We start from the raw sequence: 20,306 nt of genomic DNA, 5'->3' as shown, positions 1-20,306 counted from the left end.
TATAATAAAAAATAAGTAGAAATGATCTAAAAGTGATAAATCAAGAAGCTACTGAAAAATACGGGGAAAAATTTTTAATTTTTTTTATTTGTTGATTTGAGAGAGAGAAACACTGATTTGTTGTTTGACTTACTTGTGTATTCACTGGTAGATTCTTGTATGTGCCCTGACCAGTGATCGAACCCATAACCTTGGTGTGCTGGGACAATGCTTTAACCCAGTGGTTTTCAACTGTGAGTCAGACTGGTGGTTATAAAACACTGCTCTAACCAACTGAGCCAACGGGCCCGGATGAACTCTTAACTTTTTAGAAAGATGAGAAAAAGAAAAATTCTAGTCAACTATCCATCCCCCCAAAAACTTTTTTTTTTAAATTATAGGTAAATGTTATTTCTAAGGAAGAAGATTAAAAAGTTAACTTCTCCCTGAGTCCAGTTAGTTAAGAGGCTGAGCCGGGCTCCAACTCAGGCTAGCTGGAACATTTTCTCCTCAGCAGGGTTCACTTTCCTACTGAATTCTCCAGAGATGAGAAACCTCTGGTCCTGCTCTGCTTCCATGCCGTATTAGTATCACTCCCTCTGCAGATTTCATTCAAGATGTCCACACTACGATAAACTAGAATTACTTTGGCACTGAGATGTCCTCCATTCTCCTTCAAATGCTGGTATTAACTCTGTGGCACTACACAACAGTCATTCTGTTTATAGAATTAAAATGAATTCTCGGAAGCTAACTTTCCACCGTCCCAGATGACCGGTAACCCAGTAAAGTAATTCAGTTGAAGAACGAACATGCTGAGACGGCACTGTCCGACCTGTGCCTACAGCCGCCTGGAAGAGCCTGGAAGTCCCCAAAAAAACCTTTTTTAAAAATCCCAATTTAGGCCCTGGCCGGTTGGCTCAAGTGGTAGAGCGTCGGCCTGGCGTGCAGGAGTCCCGGGTTCAATTCCCAGCCAGGGCACACAGGAGAAGCGCCCATCTGCTTCTCCACCCCTCCCCCTCTCCTTCCTCTCTGTCTCTCTCTTCCCCTCCCGCAGCCGAGGCTCCATTGGAGCAAAGTTGGCCCAGGTACTAAGGATGGCTCCATGGCCTCTGCCTCAGTCGCTGGAATGGCTCTGGTCACAATAGAGCATTGCTCCCTGGTGGGCATGCCGGGTGGATCCCGGTCGGGCGCATGCTGCAGGAGTCTGACTGCCTCCCGGTTTCTAACTTCAGAAAAATACAAAAAAAAAAAAAAAAAAAAAAAAAAAAAGGCCCTGGACGGTTGGCTCAGCGGTAGAGCGTCGGCCTGGCGTGCGGGGGTCCCAGGTTCGATTCCCGGCCAGGGCACATAGGAGAAGCGCCCATTAGCTTCTCCCCACCCCCCCCCTCCTTCCTCTCTTTCTCTTCCCCTCCCGCAGCCAAGGCCCCGTTGGAGCAAAGATGGCCCGGGCGCTGGGGATGGCTCCTTGGCCTCTGCCCCAGGCGCTAGAGTGGCTCTGGTCGCGGCAGAGCGACGCCCCGGAGGGGCAGAGCATCGCCCCCTGGTGGGCAGAGCGTAGCCCCTGGTGGGCGTGCCGGGTGGATCCCGGTCGGGCGCATGCGGGAGTCTGTCTGACTGTCTCTCCCCGTTTCCAGCTTAAAAAAAAAAAAAAAAAATCCCAATTTAATCAAGTCTTAAAACTTTTTTAAAAACCTGCATGCTTTTAACAGTTACATCAACCAACTAAAGAAGTATTTCTGAAACCCTATTTTAAAAGCATTTCAAAGAATTCCACACCAAAAATGTAGAGATAAGTATAACCCGCCCCCCCAAGTATTGCATTAGGGTTTGTCTAAATATTCATATTGGTGTTTATACTCGGGACATAGTGACTTATAAAAAAGACATAGTTGTGTTTAACATGCCAGATCTGGGTAACTTTATTCAAGATTTTGACAAAAATTATCCCCAAAGTAATATAAATTTAGATACTTTTAAAAAGTCCAGAGGTGAAATTTCAAGAAAATTTTGAATTCAGTCTGGAGTCAATACTAAGTCAAAACTGAACCAAATCCACAAATACTATACTTTCTTTCATAAGTTGATTATGTTTTCTGAAACAGGTTACCAATCTAGTTTTCCTTTCTTTGATATTGGTATTTGGAATCATTTTAATATAGTTTACATCTTTAGGTTCTCGGTTTGTACTTATCCTGCATATCTTATTATAATTAAAAATATAAAGTCAGAAACAATAACCCTTCCTTACAGAAGAATTCCAATTAATAAGTGAAGAATGAGAGAAATAGAAAATCATCATTACACCAGCACAGTAGTAACTGACACACAGCAATACTTGTCAATGAATACAAAAATGAATGGGCAAAGGTGTAAGCAGAAACAGGACATTTGCATAGTCTAAAAGTAGCTCCAGCAAAGAGTCATCACAAAGGTAATAGTAATTTTCAGTAGAGAATCCTAGCAGACACCACCTTAGGTAGCAATTAAGGTTAACAACACCAGAAATACATTACAAAATCAGCTGTCATAATAAACGGTCACAGACTGGAGGACACTACAGACACATGACAACTATGGGAAAGGCAAGGTGGGATCCTAGATTGGATCCTCAAACAGTAAGTAAAAAGTACGTTAGTGAAAAGACTAATAAAATCTCTACTTTTTAAACTCTCTACATTAGTTTAATAGTATTGTGTCAAGGCTTATTTCTTACTTTAACAAATGGTCTAAGGTTATATAAGATGTTATCAGAAGGGCAAGTACAATTTTCTAATTTTCATAGAAAAGCCTTAACATTCCTGTACTAGGCCAAAAATTAAAATGCTAGAATAAAATTATCATACATTGTCTCATAAAATCACTCATCCCAACCATAAGACTTAGCCATTATTTTTACTCCATTTCTTCTCATAATCAATTATGATTGTATTGGTTTTCTATTTTTTAATAAGGAGAGGAGATGGCTGATAGATTTATTATCACTAATAGGCCTCATGGCATCATTTGGATATTTTAAGAAACTGGTTTTTTTTCCCCCAATAATATATACTGTATACTAAAACTCACTTCAGGTCTAAAAAGTAAATTATTTACCTAAGTCTCTTGTATACGCTAGCACAGAGCTTCTAAAGCAAGCCCAGCTAAGTAAGACCCTTTCAATATCCTTTCCTTAAATTTGGCTCCAAAATTATTTTTTTTTTTTTATTCATTTTTAGAGAGGAGAGAGAGAGGGAGAGAGACAGAGAGAGAGAGAGAGAAGAGAGAGACAGAGAGAGAGAAGGAGGGAGGAGCTGGAAGCATCAACTCCCATATGTGCCTTGACCAGACATGCCCAGGGTTTTGAACTGGTGACCTCAGCATTTCCAGGTTGATGCTTTATCCACTGCTCCACCACAGGTCAGGCGGCTCCAAAATTATTATTAATGGTAATAAACATCTTTTTATAAAACAGGCAATGCTTTCTATGCAATTATTCTAGGGAAGTAAAGATAAACATCAAATCTACCTTTTTAAAAAATTTATTGGTTTTAAGGAAGAAAGGAAGGGAAAGAGAGAGAAACATCAATTTGTTGTTCCACTTATTTAACGCATTCATTGGTTGATTTTTATAACGTGCTGACAGGAAATTGAACCTGCAACCTTTGCATATTGGGACAATGCTCTAACCAACTGAGCTACCCAGCCAGGGCACATCAAATCTACCTTTAAAAGAAAAAAATAATTTCCCACTCTAGCTATGGCTGATTCATTCCCTGAGCATAAATTCTCTTTTACCCTCGTTTTTTACTATAAACTGAGCTAAAATCTCATAGTGATCTTGATGGTGAAACTAGTATTTCAAATAAGAATAGCCTTCTAAATATAGAGTTCTATTTATTACTTTTAGTTATTCTTTCTACCCACTGTGGAATTTAGTTTTTCATCTGTTACCTAGCACAATGCTCCATATGGAAGCAGCACTCCTGAAAAGATAATTAAGGAAGAGAAGAAAGAAATTTTAAAGTGGACCTTTATCCAAATACAATAAAAGAGCAAAAAAGAAAAACGGCCACAAACATTTTCATTCCTATGACCATGCCATTTCCAAATCGCCTTCCACTATCAACATGAAAAGAAGTGGTAAAACTGTAACCTAACGATCTATACAAAAAAAAGAGACAGTGTACCTCAGGAATTCACTACACATTGCAATATATTCAAGTGGTGAAAAGATATAAATTCATTCAGAAATGCCATACTATCTGGCTGTCAATATAGTCTCTTGAATAATTATATTAAACACATTACTACAAAATGTACCAAGAAGTATAGAGTAATACTATATTTGTGAACTGCAAATAACAAAACAAAACAGAGGTCCGACAAGGCTAAAGTCCAAGCTGTAATTACACATGATGTGTGCTGAAAGCAGTCACAATGTACAAAAATGTGACAATCTAAAGTTTTAAAAAACAGAACCTGTTTGTCTGAGATTATATCCAGTCTCCTCTGGTAGGTTCCTGATATGCCTGTTACAGTGTATTTCCCTCCTGCTGATAAGAAGCAGCTGGCAGACAGATATCCGTACATTTCTTAAGGAGTAAGTCTACTTGGCACTATTGAAAACTCCATAGTTTCCTATTACATTCATTGGTCTGAAAACGGAAAATAACTCATAACGAAAATGTTTTTCCAAGTCCTTTACCAGTTTTGTAAGTTTTAAATCAAAGGGAAGTTGGAATGTATTGCTTCTTGTCATCAACAGGCATTTCAAAAAGAGGGTAATTAACCCAAATCAAGAGTTTTGATCAAGTTAGTAACAGGCTTCCCCTTTGTTCTAAATCCTTTCATAATCCTTTTTTTTCCAATTTTTCCAGTATGGCCTGGATTTTACAAACAGCTTCTTTCCTGGCCTGTCGGACAGAGTCCTGGCCCCCAGTTTCAACTGAATCCAGTTCCAGAAGTTCCTTGGTTAGCATCTCTTCCAGAAGCCAGTACGCTTTGTCTGTCTTTTTTCCTACGAATTCTTCTACTTCTTGCTCAAGATACTGAACCTTCTCCAGCACGTGTATGATTTTTTTAATACTTGGTGGAGGACCTTCATCTGAAGGTAAGCCCTCTTCAGGACTGTTCCTTTGCTCTTGATTTCTGGGATGTTCGTTGGTGGCTTTACCGTACAGCTGAGGCTCAGCGCTATACTGGACTTGGGAGTCCAAAGGGTCTGAATGGTCACTGTTCCTTGTGCCCGAGGACTCATACTGACGGACACTGCGAGGGAAGCTGTGCCGGTTCATACCGTGATCAGACTGGCTATAGGAGTACGAGGAATCCTTGGAGTGGGAGAGCAAAGGGGAAAAAGCTGTTTTAATGAGAATCCATCGACATCAGACTTGTCAGCCTACATCTTTTACCTGACCAGGAAGGTACATGAAAAGATTCCCCACCAATAAAACTGGACCTCCCTCATTAATGAACTGAGAAAAACAGCCCTAAAAAGATAAAAGGATGTGCCCTGTCAAGTAAAAGGCAGAGATTTGCTGAGTATAATGGTTGGAATCTACCTGAGACAGGTCATCATCACGAACACTCATAATCTACCCTTACTACCTCCCACTCCACTGAGTGACTTAATAAATAGAAATTAATTTATCTAAAGATCTTGAAAAGGAACCTAGTCACAAACAAATGATGTTCAAGTCTTTGGTTTAATTAAACCATACAATTTCATATTGGTTTTGTCTTCTATTTATAGATTGAGGTAATAAATACAATCTTTGATTTTGTTTAACATTCAGATAGTACTATAACAGTAAGTGAGCTTTTTCTTTTCTAAGGAAACTGGGCTAGGCAGAGCTATAGGTAGTAAGTCACCAGCTTTTTGCAACTAGTCCCCACTTAACAAAGACCAACGCAGAGTTTCATGTTGTGCTTTCTTAACTCCCTAAACATCGAACGAACAATGTTTACGTCTCCCACCTTGGGCTGCTGGGGGGGTGGTGACGGAGGTGGCTGAAGGCAGCCACTGCTTGGCCACGGTGAAGCACTTTCACTCATGTAGAGCCTCCCGGGTGGGGCAGAGGGCGCAGCTGAAGGCCAGGGGTAACGGGTTCCCATTCCATAAGCACCAGGAGAAGCCCACGAGTCCTCTTGTGGTCGTACGGACGGTCCTGGTTGTGGAACACTACGATTACCATCCCCATAAGGATAATGGGGCAGGCTCATTCCAGGGTTCTAGATTAAAGGGAAGGAAATACGCTGGTCATTGCTAAAAAAACAAACAAACAAAAAACCCCTCCAAAACCTTAAAAAGGGTAATGAAAATATTCTAGTATGTATTAACAGATTCTGAGATGCTCCGTCTCTCCTTAACAGGGTATATTTTAGCTACTGCTTGGCTAAATTATAGCATCTCTGATCAAATATAGTCATTTCTTCAACCCTAAAAAAGCTTCATTCCAAAGATACCAGATTTGCTGACGCTCAGACTCAGAAGGAACGGCCTCAAAGTCAATGGCTGAAGCACAAGTCTGCCCCGTGCACAATATAAGTAGACAAATATAAGAAAGCAGAAACAAAGACATATGTGTGGACCAAAAGGAGCCACATACTAAATCTGACAAGCTCAGGGGAGGCCTTATAAACTCAGAGGTCTAAAGTAACCACATAGGATGGTCTGGAATGGAAATTTCCTCACTGAAAGCAATGGGTAGTCATGTCCTAGGCCAGTATCTTCCTTGACAAAGATCAATCTTTACCTTAACTGAGCCTGTCTATTGTCTTTTTGCATCTACAAGAACATACCCTTAAAATGCCAGAGTAATCTCCCACCAGAACACTAGACTCGTCATTGCCATCTTGTTCCCTGGATACCACCTCTGTATTCCGTAAATGTTAGCTGTTAACTACCCTATACCCATCAATGTAAACAGTCTTTGTCTATCCATGTTACTTTTTATCCAATCTCAGATATTTCCCTACTTGGCTTCTCCCACCTCCCTCATCTGTCACCAGTGGATTTCATGTACCCCATTAAGTCTCTTCTGATTTAATATATAAAATAAGGTACAAAACTGCCATTCTCTGGAGCATTTTCTCAAGCCGTTGAGATTTTGCTTCCCAGCAATCGTCATCCGTTTGGTTCAAATAAAATCATAAAAATTCTCTACATGTTTGGATGTTTCTTACGTCAACATATTAGAACCTTTCTTAAAGTGATCAGAGAAATAAACATGGCATCATTTATAAAATATTAAAAAATATAACCCTCCCCCCAAAAATATACAGATCGTATTTTTCGCTCCATAAGATACACTTTTTCCCCCAAAAGTGGAGAGGAAAATGCCCGTGTGTCTTATGAAGCAAATGTTCATTTTTTTTAGCTGCTGCAGGTTCCTGGACAACTAGAAGAGTATTTGAACATTAAAGTCTCTTCTCATTTGTTAATAACAGCACTAATGGTTGTTAATACTGCTGTTGAGTTTACATTGCTGAAATATTATTGTGGTATATTTTATTAAATATTTTAACACACCATTTGGTTCAGAGTATTTTTTTTCTTATTTTCCTCCTTAAAACCCTAGGTGTGTCTTATGGTCAGGTGCGTCTTACGGAGCAAAAAATACGGTAAATAAACCCAACAGAAGAATGTTCACCTGTGAAGCAGGGTACCCTGGAACCTGCCCCCTAAGAGGAGGCGCTTCAGCCTGGCAGTCCTGCTGGGGGTACATCCAACGAGAGACTGGGGTTGGGCTGTTGCCAGGTGAACGGTAAGTGCTCGGAACATCTGTGGAGTAACTGGCCTGAGAATATCCAGGTGTGTAATAAGCCCCAGAGTAGGAGGCAGTATTTGCCCCAGAGCCAGTGGGGTATGGTGGGCCATATGCTCCATTTGTATAAGAATTCAAACTCTGTAAAAAAGCAGAGTTGAGAAAAAATAAGATGAGTTAGAGGAACTGAAATGCCTTGATTTAATGCCCAACTTTGAAAACTTTAGGAAGAAAAGAGATCAGTAACTAATAAAAATACGAACTACTAGCAATCTTTGAAGCATTCTTTCTTTCACATGTTAATAATCACATACCATAATTAAACTCAGATGATCGCTGTAGAGTCTGTGTCATAACAATGAGAGAGTACACGGTGATGAGATGCCTGCGAGCAGAGCTTCCAATCCACACATCCCGTAAGTACAGCTAACAATTAGCCCTAACAGCAGAAAACTTACAGACTGGGGAGGGGATTCTGGGAAGAGTAGGGTAATGGATAAAGAAGAAAATCATAATACAAAAGAAAGGACTTAGCTCTGCTAGAGGCTCTGAATATATAAAATCAAAAACTTGTCTTGCAGGGTTATGAAAATTAAATGAGATGACATATAGAAAATGCTTAATATAGCCTAACCAGGCAGTGGTGCAGTGGATGGAACTTTGGACTGCAATGCAGAGGACCCAGGTTCGAAATCCTGAGGTCACCAGCTAGAGCATGGGCTCATCCAGCTTGAGCGTGGGCTCACCAGCTTGAGCATGGGATCATACATATGACCCCATGGTTGCTGGCCTAAGCAAGGTGTCACTCGCTCTGCTGTAGCCCCCTGGTCAAGGCACATATGAGAAAGCAATCAAAGAACAACTAAGGTGCTGCAACAAAAAATTGATGTTTCTCATCTCTCTCCCTTCCTGTCTGTCCCTATCTGTCCTTATCTCTGTCATTAAAAAAAAAAAGAGAAAATGCTTAATATAGTAACTGGCACGTAGTATGGTCAATAAACTGTATTTATTTATTTATTTTTAAAGATTTATTGATTTGAGAGAGGAGAGAGAGAGAGAGAGAGAGAGAAAGAGGCGAGGAGAAGGAAACATCAACCTGTAGTAGTTGCTTGCCATATATGCTTTGACCAGACTGGCCCAGGGTTTCAACCCAGTGATCTCAGCGTTCCACATCGACACCTTATCTACTGCGCCACCACAGGTCAGGCAGTAAATACTTATTATATCATTATTGTTGGTATCGTTATGGCAAGGTCAGGACATGACCCAGAGCTGACTCCAGATCTCGTGTTCTTTGTACTACCCCACTCTGCTGCCCAGATAATAACAGCAGACAAGAGACAAATTACTCATTTATTGCTTATTTTAGTTTTAAATCACCTATCCAGACTATTATTGACACCCAGAATCCTGAGTTTAGTGATCCAAACAGAATTAAATCGAAACTCTAAATTTAAATGATTACCTTAATGTTTTCTATTAATTTCCACTTTACCTTTTTTAAATGGTTAATACATAGAATCAAGTTTTTTCCAATACTCATCTTTTTCACTAAGACTACATAATCCTTCACACTTTAGATAGAAGAATAAGAATTATATGATGTTATCTAGACTTATCGTGTGGATCATTTTGCAATATACACAAATATCAAATCACTATGTTGTATGCCTCAAACTATTATTTCAGTTACACCTCAATAAAAAAAAAATCCTGATATATTACACAGCTGTTAATGACTGAAGAAAATAAAATTCAAAACTGATATCTAACACATCAAAAAGTGGGATAAATCAATGTGGGAAGAGAGCTCATAATACCATAGAAAATGACTTAAATTCTTAGTTATACTTTTTTTATGGCAAGAAGATAAAAGACTAATAATCACCACATGGCCTGGTTCAGTTGAAGATCCCAGCAAGGAATCATTCCCTATTTGGAGGCTGTTAAGGTCTTCTGCCCAGAGGTAACTGTGCCTAAACAAAGAATCCCTTAATACAACATACACAATTAGAGACTGAAAACATTACGTGAGGCCCTGGCTAGTGGCTCAGTGATAAGCGTATGGACCTCCTGAGTTTGATTCCCAGTCAGGACACACAGAAGTAACCATCTGCCTCACCCCTGCTCCTGCTCATCTCCCCCTCCTGCAGCCAGTGGCTCAACTGGTTCTTACATGGCCCTGGGCGCTGAGGAGAGCTGTGGTGATCCAACATGTCAGCCTGAGGCACTAAAAATAGCTCAGTAATCAAGTATCAGCCCCAGATGGGATTGCCGGGTGGATCCCAGTGGGGGCACATCTGGAAGTCTGCCTCACTACCTCCCCTCCTCTCATCTTAAAAGAAAAAACAAATAAGAAAAAACATTACATGACTTTTTGTACCGTTATTTAACTTCTAGAAATTCTTCCTAGCCCTGGCCAGTTGGCTCATGGAAAGCATATCAGCCTGGTGTATAGATGTCCTAGGTTTGATTCTCAGTCAGGGCACACAAGAGAAGTGACCATCTGCTTCTCTCCTCCTCCCTCTCCCCCTTTTTTCTCTCTTCCCCTCCCACAGCCAGAGGCTCAATTTGTTCAAGAGTGGCTCTGAGTGCTGAAAATAGCTCCAATGGTCTGAGCATCAGCCTCAGGCACTAAAAATACCTCGGTAGACTCCAGCATCAGCCTCAGACAGGGATTGCTGGGTGGCTCCCTGTTGGGGTACATGTGGGAGTCTTTCTCCCCTCTTCTTCTTTTTTTTTTTTTGTGATAGAGAGACAGAGAGAGGGACAGATAGGGACAGATAGGACGGGAGAGAGATGAAAAACATCAATTTTTCGTTGTGGCTCCTTGGTTATTTGTTGATTGCTTTCATATGTGCCTTGACTGGGGGGCTACAGCAGAGCAAGTGACTGGCTCAAGCCAGTACCTTGGGCTGAAGCCAGCAACCATGGGGTTATGTCTATTATCCCATGCTCAAGCCAGCAACCCTGTGCTCAAGCTGGTAAGCCTGTGCTCAAGCCAGATGAGCCCATGCTCAAGCCAGCAACCTTGGGGTTTCGAACCTGGGTCCTCCGCATCCCAGTCCGATGCTCTATCCACTGCACCACCTCCTGGTCAGGCTATCTTCCCTCTTCTCACTTAAAAAAAAGAAAGAAAAGAAAAATAATCACACAAAATTGTGAACAACCTAAACGTCCTATAATAATGGAATGATTAAGTGATGATAGGCTATTCATTGAGGAATTTTATTCTGCTTTAACAATTCACTGTTAGAATTGACCAGATTATTTAATGATATTAAAGAATTACATTTTTTTCTTTAAGTTACAATAATGACATTGTGGTAATGTTTTAAAAGTTTCTTATATTTCAAAGTTACACATATAATTACAAGCGAAATAATATTATGCCTGGAATTTGCTTCAAAATACTCCAAGGATATACAGTGGTACCTTGAGATATGAGCAGACCAACATACAATTTTTTTTTTTTTTAAGATAGGAGCTGTGACTTGGTCCATATTTTTGTTCGAGATCCGAGCAAAATTAAGATACGAGTCGTTATTCGGGAAGTTGCCACTAGTTGGTGCGTGGGCGGACGGGTCCAGTATCAGCAGCACAATACCAGCATCTCATTCTTCCTTACCTGCCGCCCGCAGAATCAATTCGAATCTCATGCTCTGTACTCGTTCTTGCATCCTTTTTGCATTTTTTACTAACTTTTTTTGTGTGCTATCATGGGGCCAAAGAAAGTGAGTGTAAAGGACAGTGGTGAAAAGAAGAGAATGATGTCGATAGAAGGCAAGAAATAATAGAAAAACATGAGCTTGGTGTATGAGTGATTGAACTGGCAAGGCTGTACTACCACAATAATACATCTACAATTTGTACCATCCTTAAACAAAAGGATGCCATCAAAAGCACAAATCCAGCGAAAGGAACTACAATTCTGTCCCAATTAAGGCCAAATATCCATGAAGAAATGGAGAAGCTTCTGCTGGTGTGGGGGAAAGAGAAAGAGCTGGCAGGAGATACAGTGACGGAGACTGTAATATGCGAAAAGATACGTATTATTTATGGCGACTTGAAGAAGAAAGAACCATCAACCTCAAAAGAGGCAGCAGAAGATACGTTTAAGGCAAGTCATGGCTGGTTTGAAAATTTCAAGAAGAGATCTGGCATCCACTCAGTGGTGAGGCATGGGGAAGCTGCGAGTGCTGACGTTAAGGCAGCTGAGGAGTACATCACACGTTTTGCTGCGCTTATCACAAAGGAAGGCTACATCCTCTTACAAATATTCAACTGTGATGAAACAGGATTGTTTTGGAAAAAAATGCCCCGGAGGACTTTCATCACCGCACAGAAGAAGCTGCCAGGCCATAAACCCATGAAGGACCATCTGACCCTTGCATTGTGTGCAAATGCTAGTGGTGACTATAAAGTCAAGCCACTGCTAGTGTATCATTCTAAAAATCCTTGAGCCTTTAAGACTCACAAGATTCTTAAAAACTGCAGGTTATGTGGTGTGCCAATGCTAGGGCATGGGTTACGTGGCAGTTTTTTATTGGATGGGTAAATCTCATCTTCGGTCCTGCAGTGAAGAAATATCTTCAAGAAAATAAACTCCCAATGAAAGCATTACTAATCCTTGATAATGCTCCAGCCCACCCACCTGGTCTTGAAGATGACATTCTCGATGAGTTCAAATTCGTGAAAGTCCTCTACCTCCCACCCAACACGACTTCAATCTTGCAACCTATGGACCAGCAGGTCCTTTCCAACTTTAAAAAGCTTTACACAAAGCACTTGTTCCGCCGCTGCTTTGAGGTAACTGAGAATACATTCTTACCCTTGAAGAGTTTTGGAAAGATCACTATAACATCGTGATATGTTTACGCATTATTGACTTGGCATGGCAAGAGGTTACAAGAACAACCTTGAACTCGGCATGGAAAAAGTTTTGGCCTGATGTTGTTGCAGACAGGGACTTCAAAGGATTCAAATCAGAGACCAAGACTGAGGTAGAAGAGTTGGAGGACATTGTGTCCCTCGGAAAGTTGATGGGTCTGGAGGTAGATGAGGGTGACATAAATGAGCTCGTCAAGGAACATGAGGAGGAACTCAACTGAGGAGTTGAAGGAGCTACAGATGATGCAACATACGGAACTTCTGCAAGAGATTAGTAGTGAGGAGAAGGTAGAGTTGGAGGAAGTGATTTCTACAAGTGAAATTAAAGACATGCTGGCAATGTGGGAGAAGCTTTCAAGTTTCATTGAAAAGAAACACGCAGAAAAAGTTTCAACTGGTCATGCTTCATCATCTTTTTTTTTTTTTTTTTTCTGAAGTTGGAAATGGGGAGGCAATCAGACAGACTCCCGCATGTGCCCGACCGGGATCCACCCAGCATGCCCACCAGGGGGCGATGCTCTGCCCATCCGGGGCGTCGCTCTGCTGCAACCAGGGCCATTCTAGTGCCTGAGGCAGAGGCCACAGAGCCATCCTCAGCACCCGGGCCAACTTTGCTCCAATGGAGCCTTGGCTGCGGGAGGGGAAGAGAGAGACAGAGAGGAAGGAGAGGCAGACGGGCACTTCTCCTGTGTGCCCTGGCCGGGAATCAAACCCAGGACTCCTGCATGCCAGGCCGACGCTCTACCACTGAGCCAACCAGCCAGGGCCGCTTCATCACTTTTTAATGACACTTGTTTGTCACATTTCCCTAACATTTTAAAAGGCAGGCAAAAGCAAACCTCTTTGGATAGATTTTTATTCAAAAGTCCTGCAAGTACAGAAAGTGCAACCAAAAAGTCAAAAACAGGTGATGATTAAATAAAAAATACGTAATGTTAAGCTTAAGTAAGTACATTTTTTATAATTACTTTTTGTGGTTTCATTTTAAGTAAAGAAAGTGCAGTTTCAGTTTACATTTAGTGTTAGGAAAGTGCAGTTTTAGTTTACGTGTCTACAGTGCCTGCATCCCTTCCTCCCTCCCTCCTCCTCCGCCATTCACCTCCATTAGCCGCACTCGTCTGTCTCCAAGGTAAGAATACAGTACTAAATAACACTTTTTTCTTTTATTTCATATATTTTGTTATGCATTGGTAAAGTATACATGTGTGTTTCTTAATTAAAGACGTCTTTTTTTCATAATTTAGAATGGTTTGGGGATGTTTCACAGGGCTGGAATGGATTAAATCTTTCAGTTATTTTAAATGGGAGAAATTTGTTTGATATACGAGTTGACTAAAGTTGACTGACGAGCTCGGTTACAGAACTAATTAAACTCGTATCTCAAGGTGCCACTGTAGATGAAACAAGATAGCTATGCATTGCTACTTGTTGAAGCTGAGAGATGGGTACATGGGAGATTAACATGAAAAGTACACATGACAAGTAAAGTATATGTACAATAAGTTTAAAGCTGTATAAATGTGATAGGGAAAAGGCTACAAACAAGTCTACCCAAATATGGATATATTAGTGTGTGGAACATAATTTTTCTCTTACCCTTTTAAGTTCTTCTAGCTAGACTAATATTCAAACTAACATGAGACAGAACAACCAATTTTACTACATATGTACACTCAGGGGTTCCATAAGAGTATGAAATCCAAGGTCACAGTGGGCAGTTGAGGCTTATATGCCATTCTGGACTAATGAGAGGGAGAAAGGGAAAGTAGGAAATTCACAGGTAGATGAGGAAGAGCAAACATGGTGAACAAATTCTTGCTGGACCACCCAGAAACAAGAGGACACAGAAGGGAATGGAACAGACAGACTAACCTGGATCCTCCCTATCTGTCTGCCACACTTAATTCATGTACGCTACGGTAAACAGCTAGAGCAGGCGTCGGGAACCTTTTTGGCCGAGAGAGCCATGAACGCCACATATTTTAAAATGTAATTCCATGAGAGTCATACAACGACCCGTGTACATTATGCATTATCCAATAAAAATTTGGTGTTGTCCCGGAGAACAGCTGTGATTGGCTCCAGCCACCCGCAACCATGAACATGAGTGGTAGGAAATGAATGGATTGTAATACATGAGAATGTTTTATATTTTTAACATTATTATTATTTTTTTAATTAAAGATTTGTCTGCAAGCCAGATGCATCCATCAAAAGAGCCACATTTGGCTCGCGAGCCATAGGTTCCCGACCCCTGAGCTAGAGAGAACGGCTCCCAGCCGTTAAGCTGCTTTTCCAATCTGAATTCTTTTAAAAGGGAAGTAGGAGGGTCAATGGTTTTTTCCTGAGTCTTTTGTTTCTTAAAAATAACCAGCTTAAAATAATCAATATCAAAAAGGAATATTTTGAGTTGGCAAACTCTGCTTTCTCTCAGTAGGATAATATAATTAAAAGTGTTTTATTTCTTTTATTTTCCAATTTTTTAATAATAAAGTTGTACGGTATTCCTCTTTAAATTTATTTGTTGCTTTTAGAGGGGAAGGGAGAAAGCCAGACAGAGAGAGAGACAGAAACATCAATCTGTTCCTGTATATGCCCTGACTGGAGATCAAACCAGCAACCTCTGGGCACTGGGAAGATGCTCCACCCAACCAAGCCATCTGGCCAGGGCAAGTTATATTCCTTTGTATAATAATACAAATTTTGTTGATGCTATTTAAAAGGTCATGAAATCCTAAGTGTGTGCAGAATCCAGTGGGCTGCTAGGACCACAGCTAATTCACTGGTATCCAGGTAGCCTTTTTAATGAAGGGAAACTTGTATCTGATGACAGCAAGCTGGGATTAAGCTTGTCAGCAGATTATGTCAAGGGGAAATCTGAAACTGAAGAATAAAATCTTTGACAGTCGCTGAATTTCTGTAAAAGTCTCATTTTGGACTCCAGAAGAAATCAGGAGACTAGTTCTTTAAACTCAGAGAAATTCCAACTGCTCCTCTTGTTCTAGATGTAAATATAGACATGACTTAGCACTCAAAGTCAAAATAATGTCAAACCATATGTCATCCCACTGCAAACTAAAGATTATTTAGTATGAAATACTTCTCCCAAAAGGTGTTGTCACAGTTAATGAACTGTTGTGTAGATGTAGAATCTAAAGAAGAGAAAAGTGGTCAGATCTCTTACTCAGAAAGCGATATACTATTCAATGAATTCCCTTTCCATTTGATAAATAAATATCAAACAACAGCCTGACCAGGCGGTGGCGCAGTGGATAGAGCGTCGGACCGGGATGCGGAAGGACCCAGGTTCAAGACCCCAAGGTCGCCAGCTTGAGCCGGGCTCATCTGGTTTGAGCAAAAAGCTCACCAGCTTGGTTGGACCCAAGGTTGCTGGCTAGAGCAAGGGGTCACTCAGTCTGCTGTAGCCCCACGGTCAAGGCACATATGAGAAAGCAATCAATGAACAACTAAGGTGTCGCTACGAAAAACTGATGATTGATGCTTCTCATCTCTCTCCGTTCCTGTCTGTCTGTCCCTATCTATCCCTCTCTCTGACTCTCTCTGTCCCTGTTTAAAAAAAAAAAGGCAAACAGACAGAATCAAAGCAAAAAAAAAAAAGTTTCTTCTAGCAACATCACAAATCCTCCTTGTGTTTATATTGAAAAACATGGAAGGCTTCATCACAAAATACTCCAAAATTTCATTTTTATTAGCAGCCAATAGCAACTTGAATTTCTACTAATACTCACTTCTGGAATTGACAAAACTATTATTATCCACCAGCTGCTTCCTCATGCAATACTTCTACTCAAAGAACCATTCCAATATTTGTCTCACAGAGGCTCCTTACCATAGTACTTAATAAACTTTATTTTACAACCTAGCTCTCCTTTAAATCGAATGTCAAAGTGTACTGGCTCTGACCAACGCCTTTTTGTATCATTTTCTCAGTTCACAATGTTATAAAAGGACTTTTCATCTTTGTTAGATGATTTCTATCCCCAGGCACTCTGTGTTCTATGGTGTAATCTCTTAGAAGCCAAGAGAAGATCTCCTTTTATGAGAAAATCAATGTGAAACACCCAACACATTTCATCCTTTGGAAGATACGTGGGAAAGAAACTTTAGAAAAGCAAGCTGAGCCTTGGCCAGGTAGCTCAGATGGTTATAGTGTTCTCCTGATACACTAAGGTTGAGGGTTCAATCTCTGTCTGGTTATGGCACATACAATAATCAACCAATAAATGGAACAACAAATTGATCTCTCTCTTTCTCTCTCTAAAATCAATCAACAGCCCTGGCTGGTTGGCTCAGTGGTAGAGCATAGGCCTGGCGTGTGGAAGTCCTGAGTTCGATTTCCGGCCAGGACACACAGAAGAAACACCCATCTGCTTCTCCACCTTTCTCCCACTCCTTCCTCTCTCTCTCTTCTCCTCCCGCAGCCAAGGCTCCACTGGAGCAAAGTTGGCCTGGGCACTGAGGATGGCTCCATAGCCTCCACCTCTGGCGCTAGAATGGCTCCAGTTGCAACGGAGCAACGCCCCAGATAGGCACAGCATCACCCCCTAGTGGGCTTGCCAGGTGGATCCCAGTTGGGCACATGTAGGAGTCTATCTCTCTGCCTCCCTGCTTCTCACTTCAGAAAAATTAAATAAATAAATAAGATCAATAAATAAATAAAGTTTTTTAAAAAAGAAAAGAAAGTTGAATTAATGATCAGTAAGGATTTTAAACAACCCACATCATTACTAGAAAACCTGCATGTTTGTCATATAAATTTCTTCCTGGTTTTGATATATCTTTATGAGTTTATACTTTTTCCCAAGTACCCAAGAACTACCTGATATACAGCTGCAATGTACATGTGTACAGAAGAACATGGAGTCAGAATAATATGTATTAGCCTTGCAGTTGCTAAGGATGTTGGATAAAGATGAGCTAATGATCACATTTCAGCAATGTTTCAAAGTTTTTAAGTCTTCTGAAAAGTAGCCTAGCAGCAGAGCAAAGAAAAATGAAGGCGTTCCTGGCTCCGTTTCAGAGCTCTGACGCGGAGGCGAAAGAGGAAGAAAATCAGGCCAGGCTTCTTTCACCTCCACAAGTCCTCAATGGGAATGAAGAAGCTATTAAAGCAAATAATCTTGGTTTAAAGAACTCAGAGAAAACCTCATGAACGTCATCAACAGTCTGCCAACAGTATCTCCTGCTTGTAGAAACACAGCCTCTGCAGGAGTTGCTCTCACACCCGGAGCCATAAACCACCCTCCACACTCCTCTTAAACAGTCCTTATTATTAGCTGCAAAACAAACCTCTGAAAAATATGGAAATCTGTGTATCAGAGACTGCCCCCAATACCTGCATAGCACATAAATGCACCTGAAAGGAAAGTAGGCTAATCAACTTTGTGGATTGGTCAGAAGCCTTAGCAACATTAACAGTTTCTAAAGAAACATGTAAATTCCGCACTCTCAGAAAACAAACACACGAAATTAGGCATTCTTGATTTATTAAACCTGTTTCTGAATTAGAATTTTTAGGATTTATAAAATCTACCAAACAGAAGAATGATCATGTGGCAACACTAACATGAAGTGGCAGTTAGAAGATGAATAAATGAAACCATTTAATTTTTTAAAATTTATTTACTGACTTTAGAGAGAGAAACATCAATCTGATTGATCTGTTTCTGAATGTGCCCTGACTGGGTACTGAACTAGCAACCTTTATGTACCAGGATGATGCTCTAACCAACCACGGTATTTGGCCAGGGAGAAATCATTTCTTTCTTTCTTTTTAGCATGAGAGAGAGAGGAGAGATGAGAAGCATCAACTCATACTTGTGGTAGTTGTTCATTGATTGCTTTCTCATACGTGCCTTGACTGGGGGCCTTCAGCAGACCGAGTGACCCCTTGCTCGAGCCAGCGACCCCTGGACTCAAGCCAGCAACCTGGGGTCATGACTATGATCCCACACCCAAGCTGGTGACCTCGGGGTTTCGAACCTGAGACCTCAGTGTCCCAGGCCGAAGCTCTATCCACTGTGCCACCATCTGTTCAGGCAAAACCATTGAACTTTTTAAAAAAGAAGCCAGTCAGGCAGGAGCACACCGGTGCCTTTCCTTTCTGCCCTGCCCCGGCGTGTCTCTCTCCTAAGCTCCCTTCCTTGGCCTCTGTAATTTGTTTCCTAAGGCCCATTTCTTCTACCTCTGTCACTTTCTAAATAAACTTTTTTTTACATTTTGAAAAAAGATAAATAAAAAATAAAAATAGAAAAAGAAAGCAGTCATATATACATATCACTAACAAAAGTCTGTTTCAGTCAGAAGATAAATGTGAATCTGTTTCATCAGAAAATGCATGTGCTACCCCATACAGGTGTATGTCTATTACCTTTGGGTTTAGAATCTAACAACTTGTATATTGTATCTAAAAGCTTTCTCACATCTCTGCTGTTGCTTTCAAAAAGTCATTACTAAATAATAAGTGACTCTTTCTTGAACATATGTAATATATGCATGTAATAAATTCCTTTACCTAAGGGAGAAAAGTGTTATGTCCTAGGAACAATCCTTATCAATAAGATTAATTGATGAAATCATTGCTAAGAAAAATTGTGACCCGTGACTTGAAGGAGTTTTGTCTTTCCCTTATGTTAACTGTAGAAATAATGCATACTGCTCCTCAAATTGATCTATATGTAATTCCATTGAAAATCCAAGCTACCTTTTGTGCTGATATTGAAAAGTTGATCCTAAAATTCATATGAAAATCCAAGGAACCCAGAACAGCCAAAAAAATTTTGAAAGAAAAAAAAAAGGGAAGGTAGGACTCACACTAATTTCAAAATTTACTACAGGCCCTGGCTGGTTGGCTCAGTGGTGGAGCGTCGGCCTGGCGTGCAGAAGTCCCAGGTTCGATTCCCGGCCAGGGTACACAGGAGAAGCGCCCATCTGCTTCTCCACCCCTCCACCTCTCCTTCCTCTCTGTCTCTCTCTTCCCCTCCCGCAGCGAGGCTCCATTGGAGCAAAGATGGCCCGGGCACTGGGGATGGCTCCTTGGCCTCTGCCCCAGGCGCTAGAGTGGCTCTGGTCGCAACAGAGTGATGCCCTATAGGGGCAGAGCATCGCTCCCTGGTGGGTGTGCAGGTGGATCCCGGTCGGGCGCATGCGGGAGTCTGTCTGACTGTCTCTCCACGTTTCCAGCTTCAGAAAAATACAAAAAAAAAAAAAAATTTACTACAGAACTACAATAACCAAAACAATTTGATACTGGCATAAGGACAGACATAAAGACCAATGGAATAGAACTGAGAGTCCAGAAATAAACTCATATTTATGGTCAATATATTTTCAACAAGGGAACCAAGATAATTCAGTGAGGAAAAATAGTCTTTTCAACAGATGGTACTGAACACTTAGAGAGGGAGGTGCAGAAGAATGAAGTTAGACACTACTTCACACCATATACAAAAATTAACTAAAAATGGAACATAGATTTAAATGTAAAAGCTAAAACTACTTTTTAAAAAGCTCCTAGAAGAATAAACATAGAGACAAATCTTTGTGATTTGGCTTCAGTGATGGTTTCTTAGATATGGCACCAAAAGCAAGAACTACAAAAGAAAAGAGGATGAATTAGACTTCAAAGTTAAAAACATTTATGCTCTGCCTGATCAGTGGTAGTGCAGT

At 40.8% G+C, this 20,306-nt stretch overlaps 1 protein-coding gene across 2 annotated transcripts in view; it reads right to left on the bottom strand.

Annotated features, from left to right (window-relative positions):
• Positions 1 to 3,484: 3,484 nt before the first annotated feature.
• Positions 3,485 to 20,306, bottom strand: part of BAG4 (BAG cochaperone 4) — a 35,543-nt gene continuing 18,721 nt past the window's right edge. For both annotated transcript variants that reach the window (XM_066380346.1, XM_066380345.1), the window contains 3 exons: positions 7,614 to 7,868; positions 5,938 to 6,192; positions 3,485 to 5,291 (listed from right to left, as the gene is read on the bottom strand). In XM_066380346.1, the coding sequence (XP_066236443.1) occupies positions 4,809 to 5,291; positions 5,938 to 6,192; positions 7,614 to 7,868 (993 nt within the window). In that variant the 3' untranslated portion in view covers positions 3,485 to 4,808. The remainder of the gene's footprint in view (positions 5,292 to 5,937; positions 6,193 to 7,613; positions 7,869 to 20,306) is intronic.

The sequence above is a fragment of the Saccopteryx leptura genome, chromosome 4, assembly GCF_036850995.1.
Source record: "Saccopteryx leptura isolate mSacLep1 chromosome 4, mSacLep1_pri_phased_curated, whole genome shotgun sequence".
Lineage (NCBI taxonomy): Eukaryota > Metazoa > Chordata > Mammalia > Chiroptera > Emballonuridae > Saccopteryx > Saccopteryx leptura.
The sequence above is the reverse complement of the archived record's forward strand: the minus strand, read 5'-3'. Positions and strand labels throughout refer to the sequence as shown.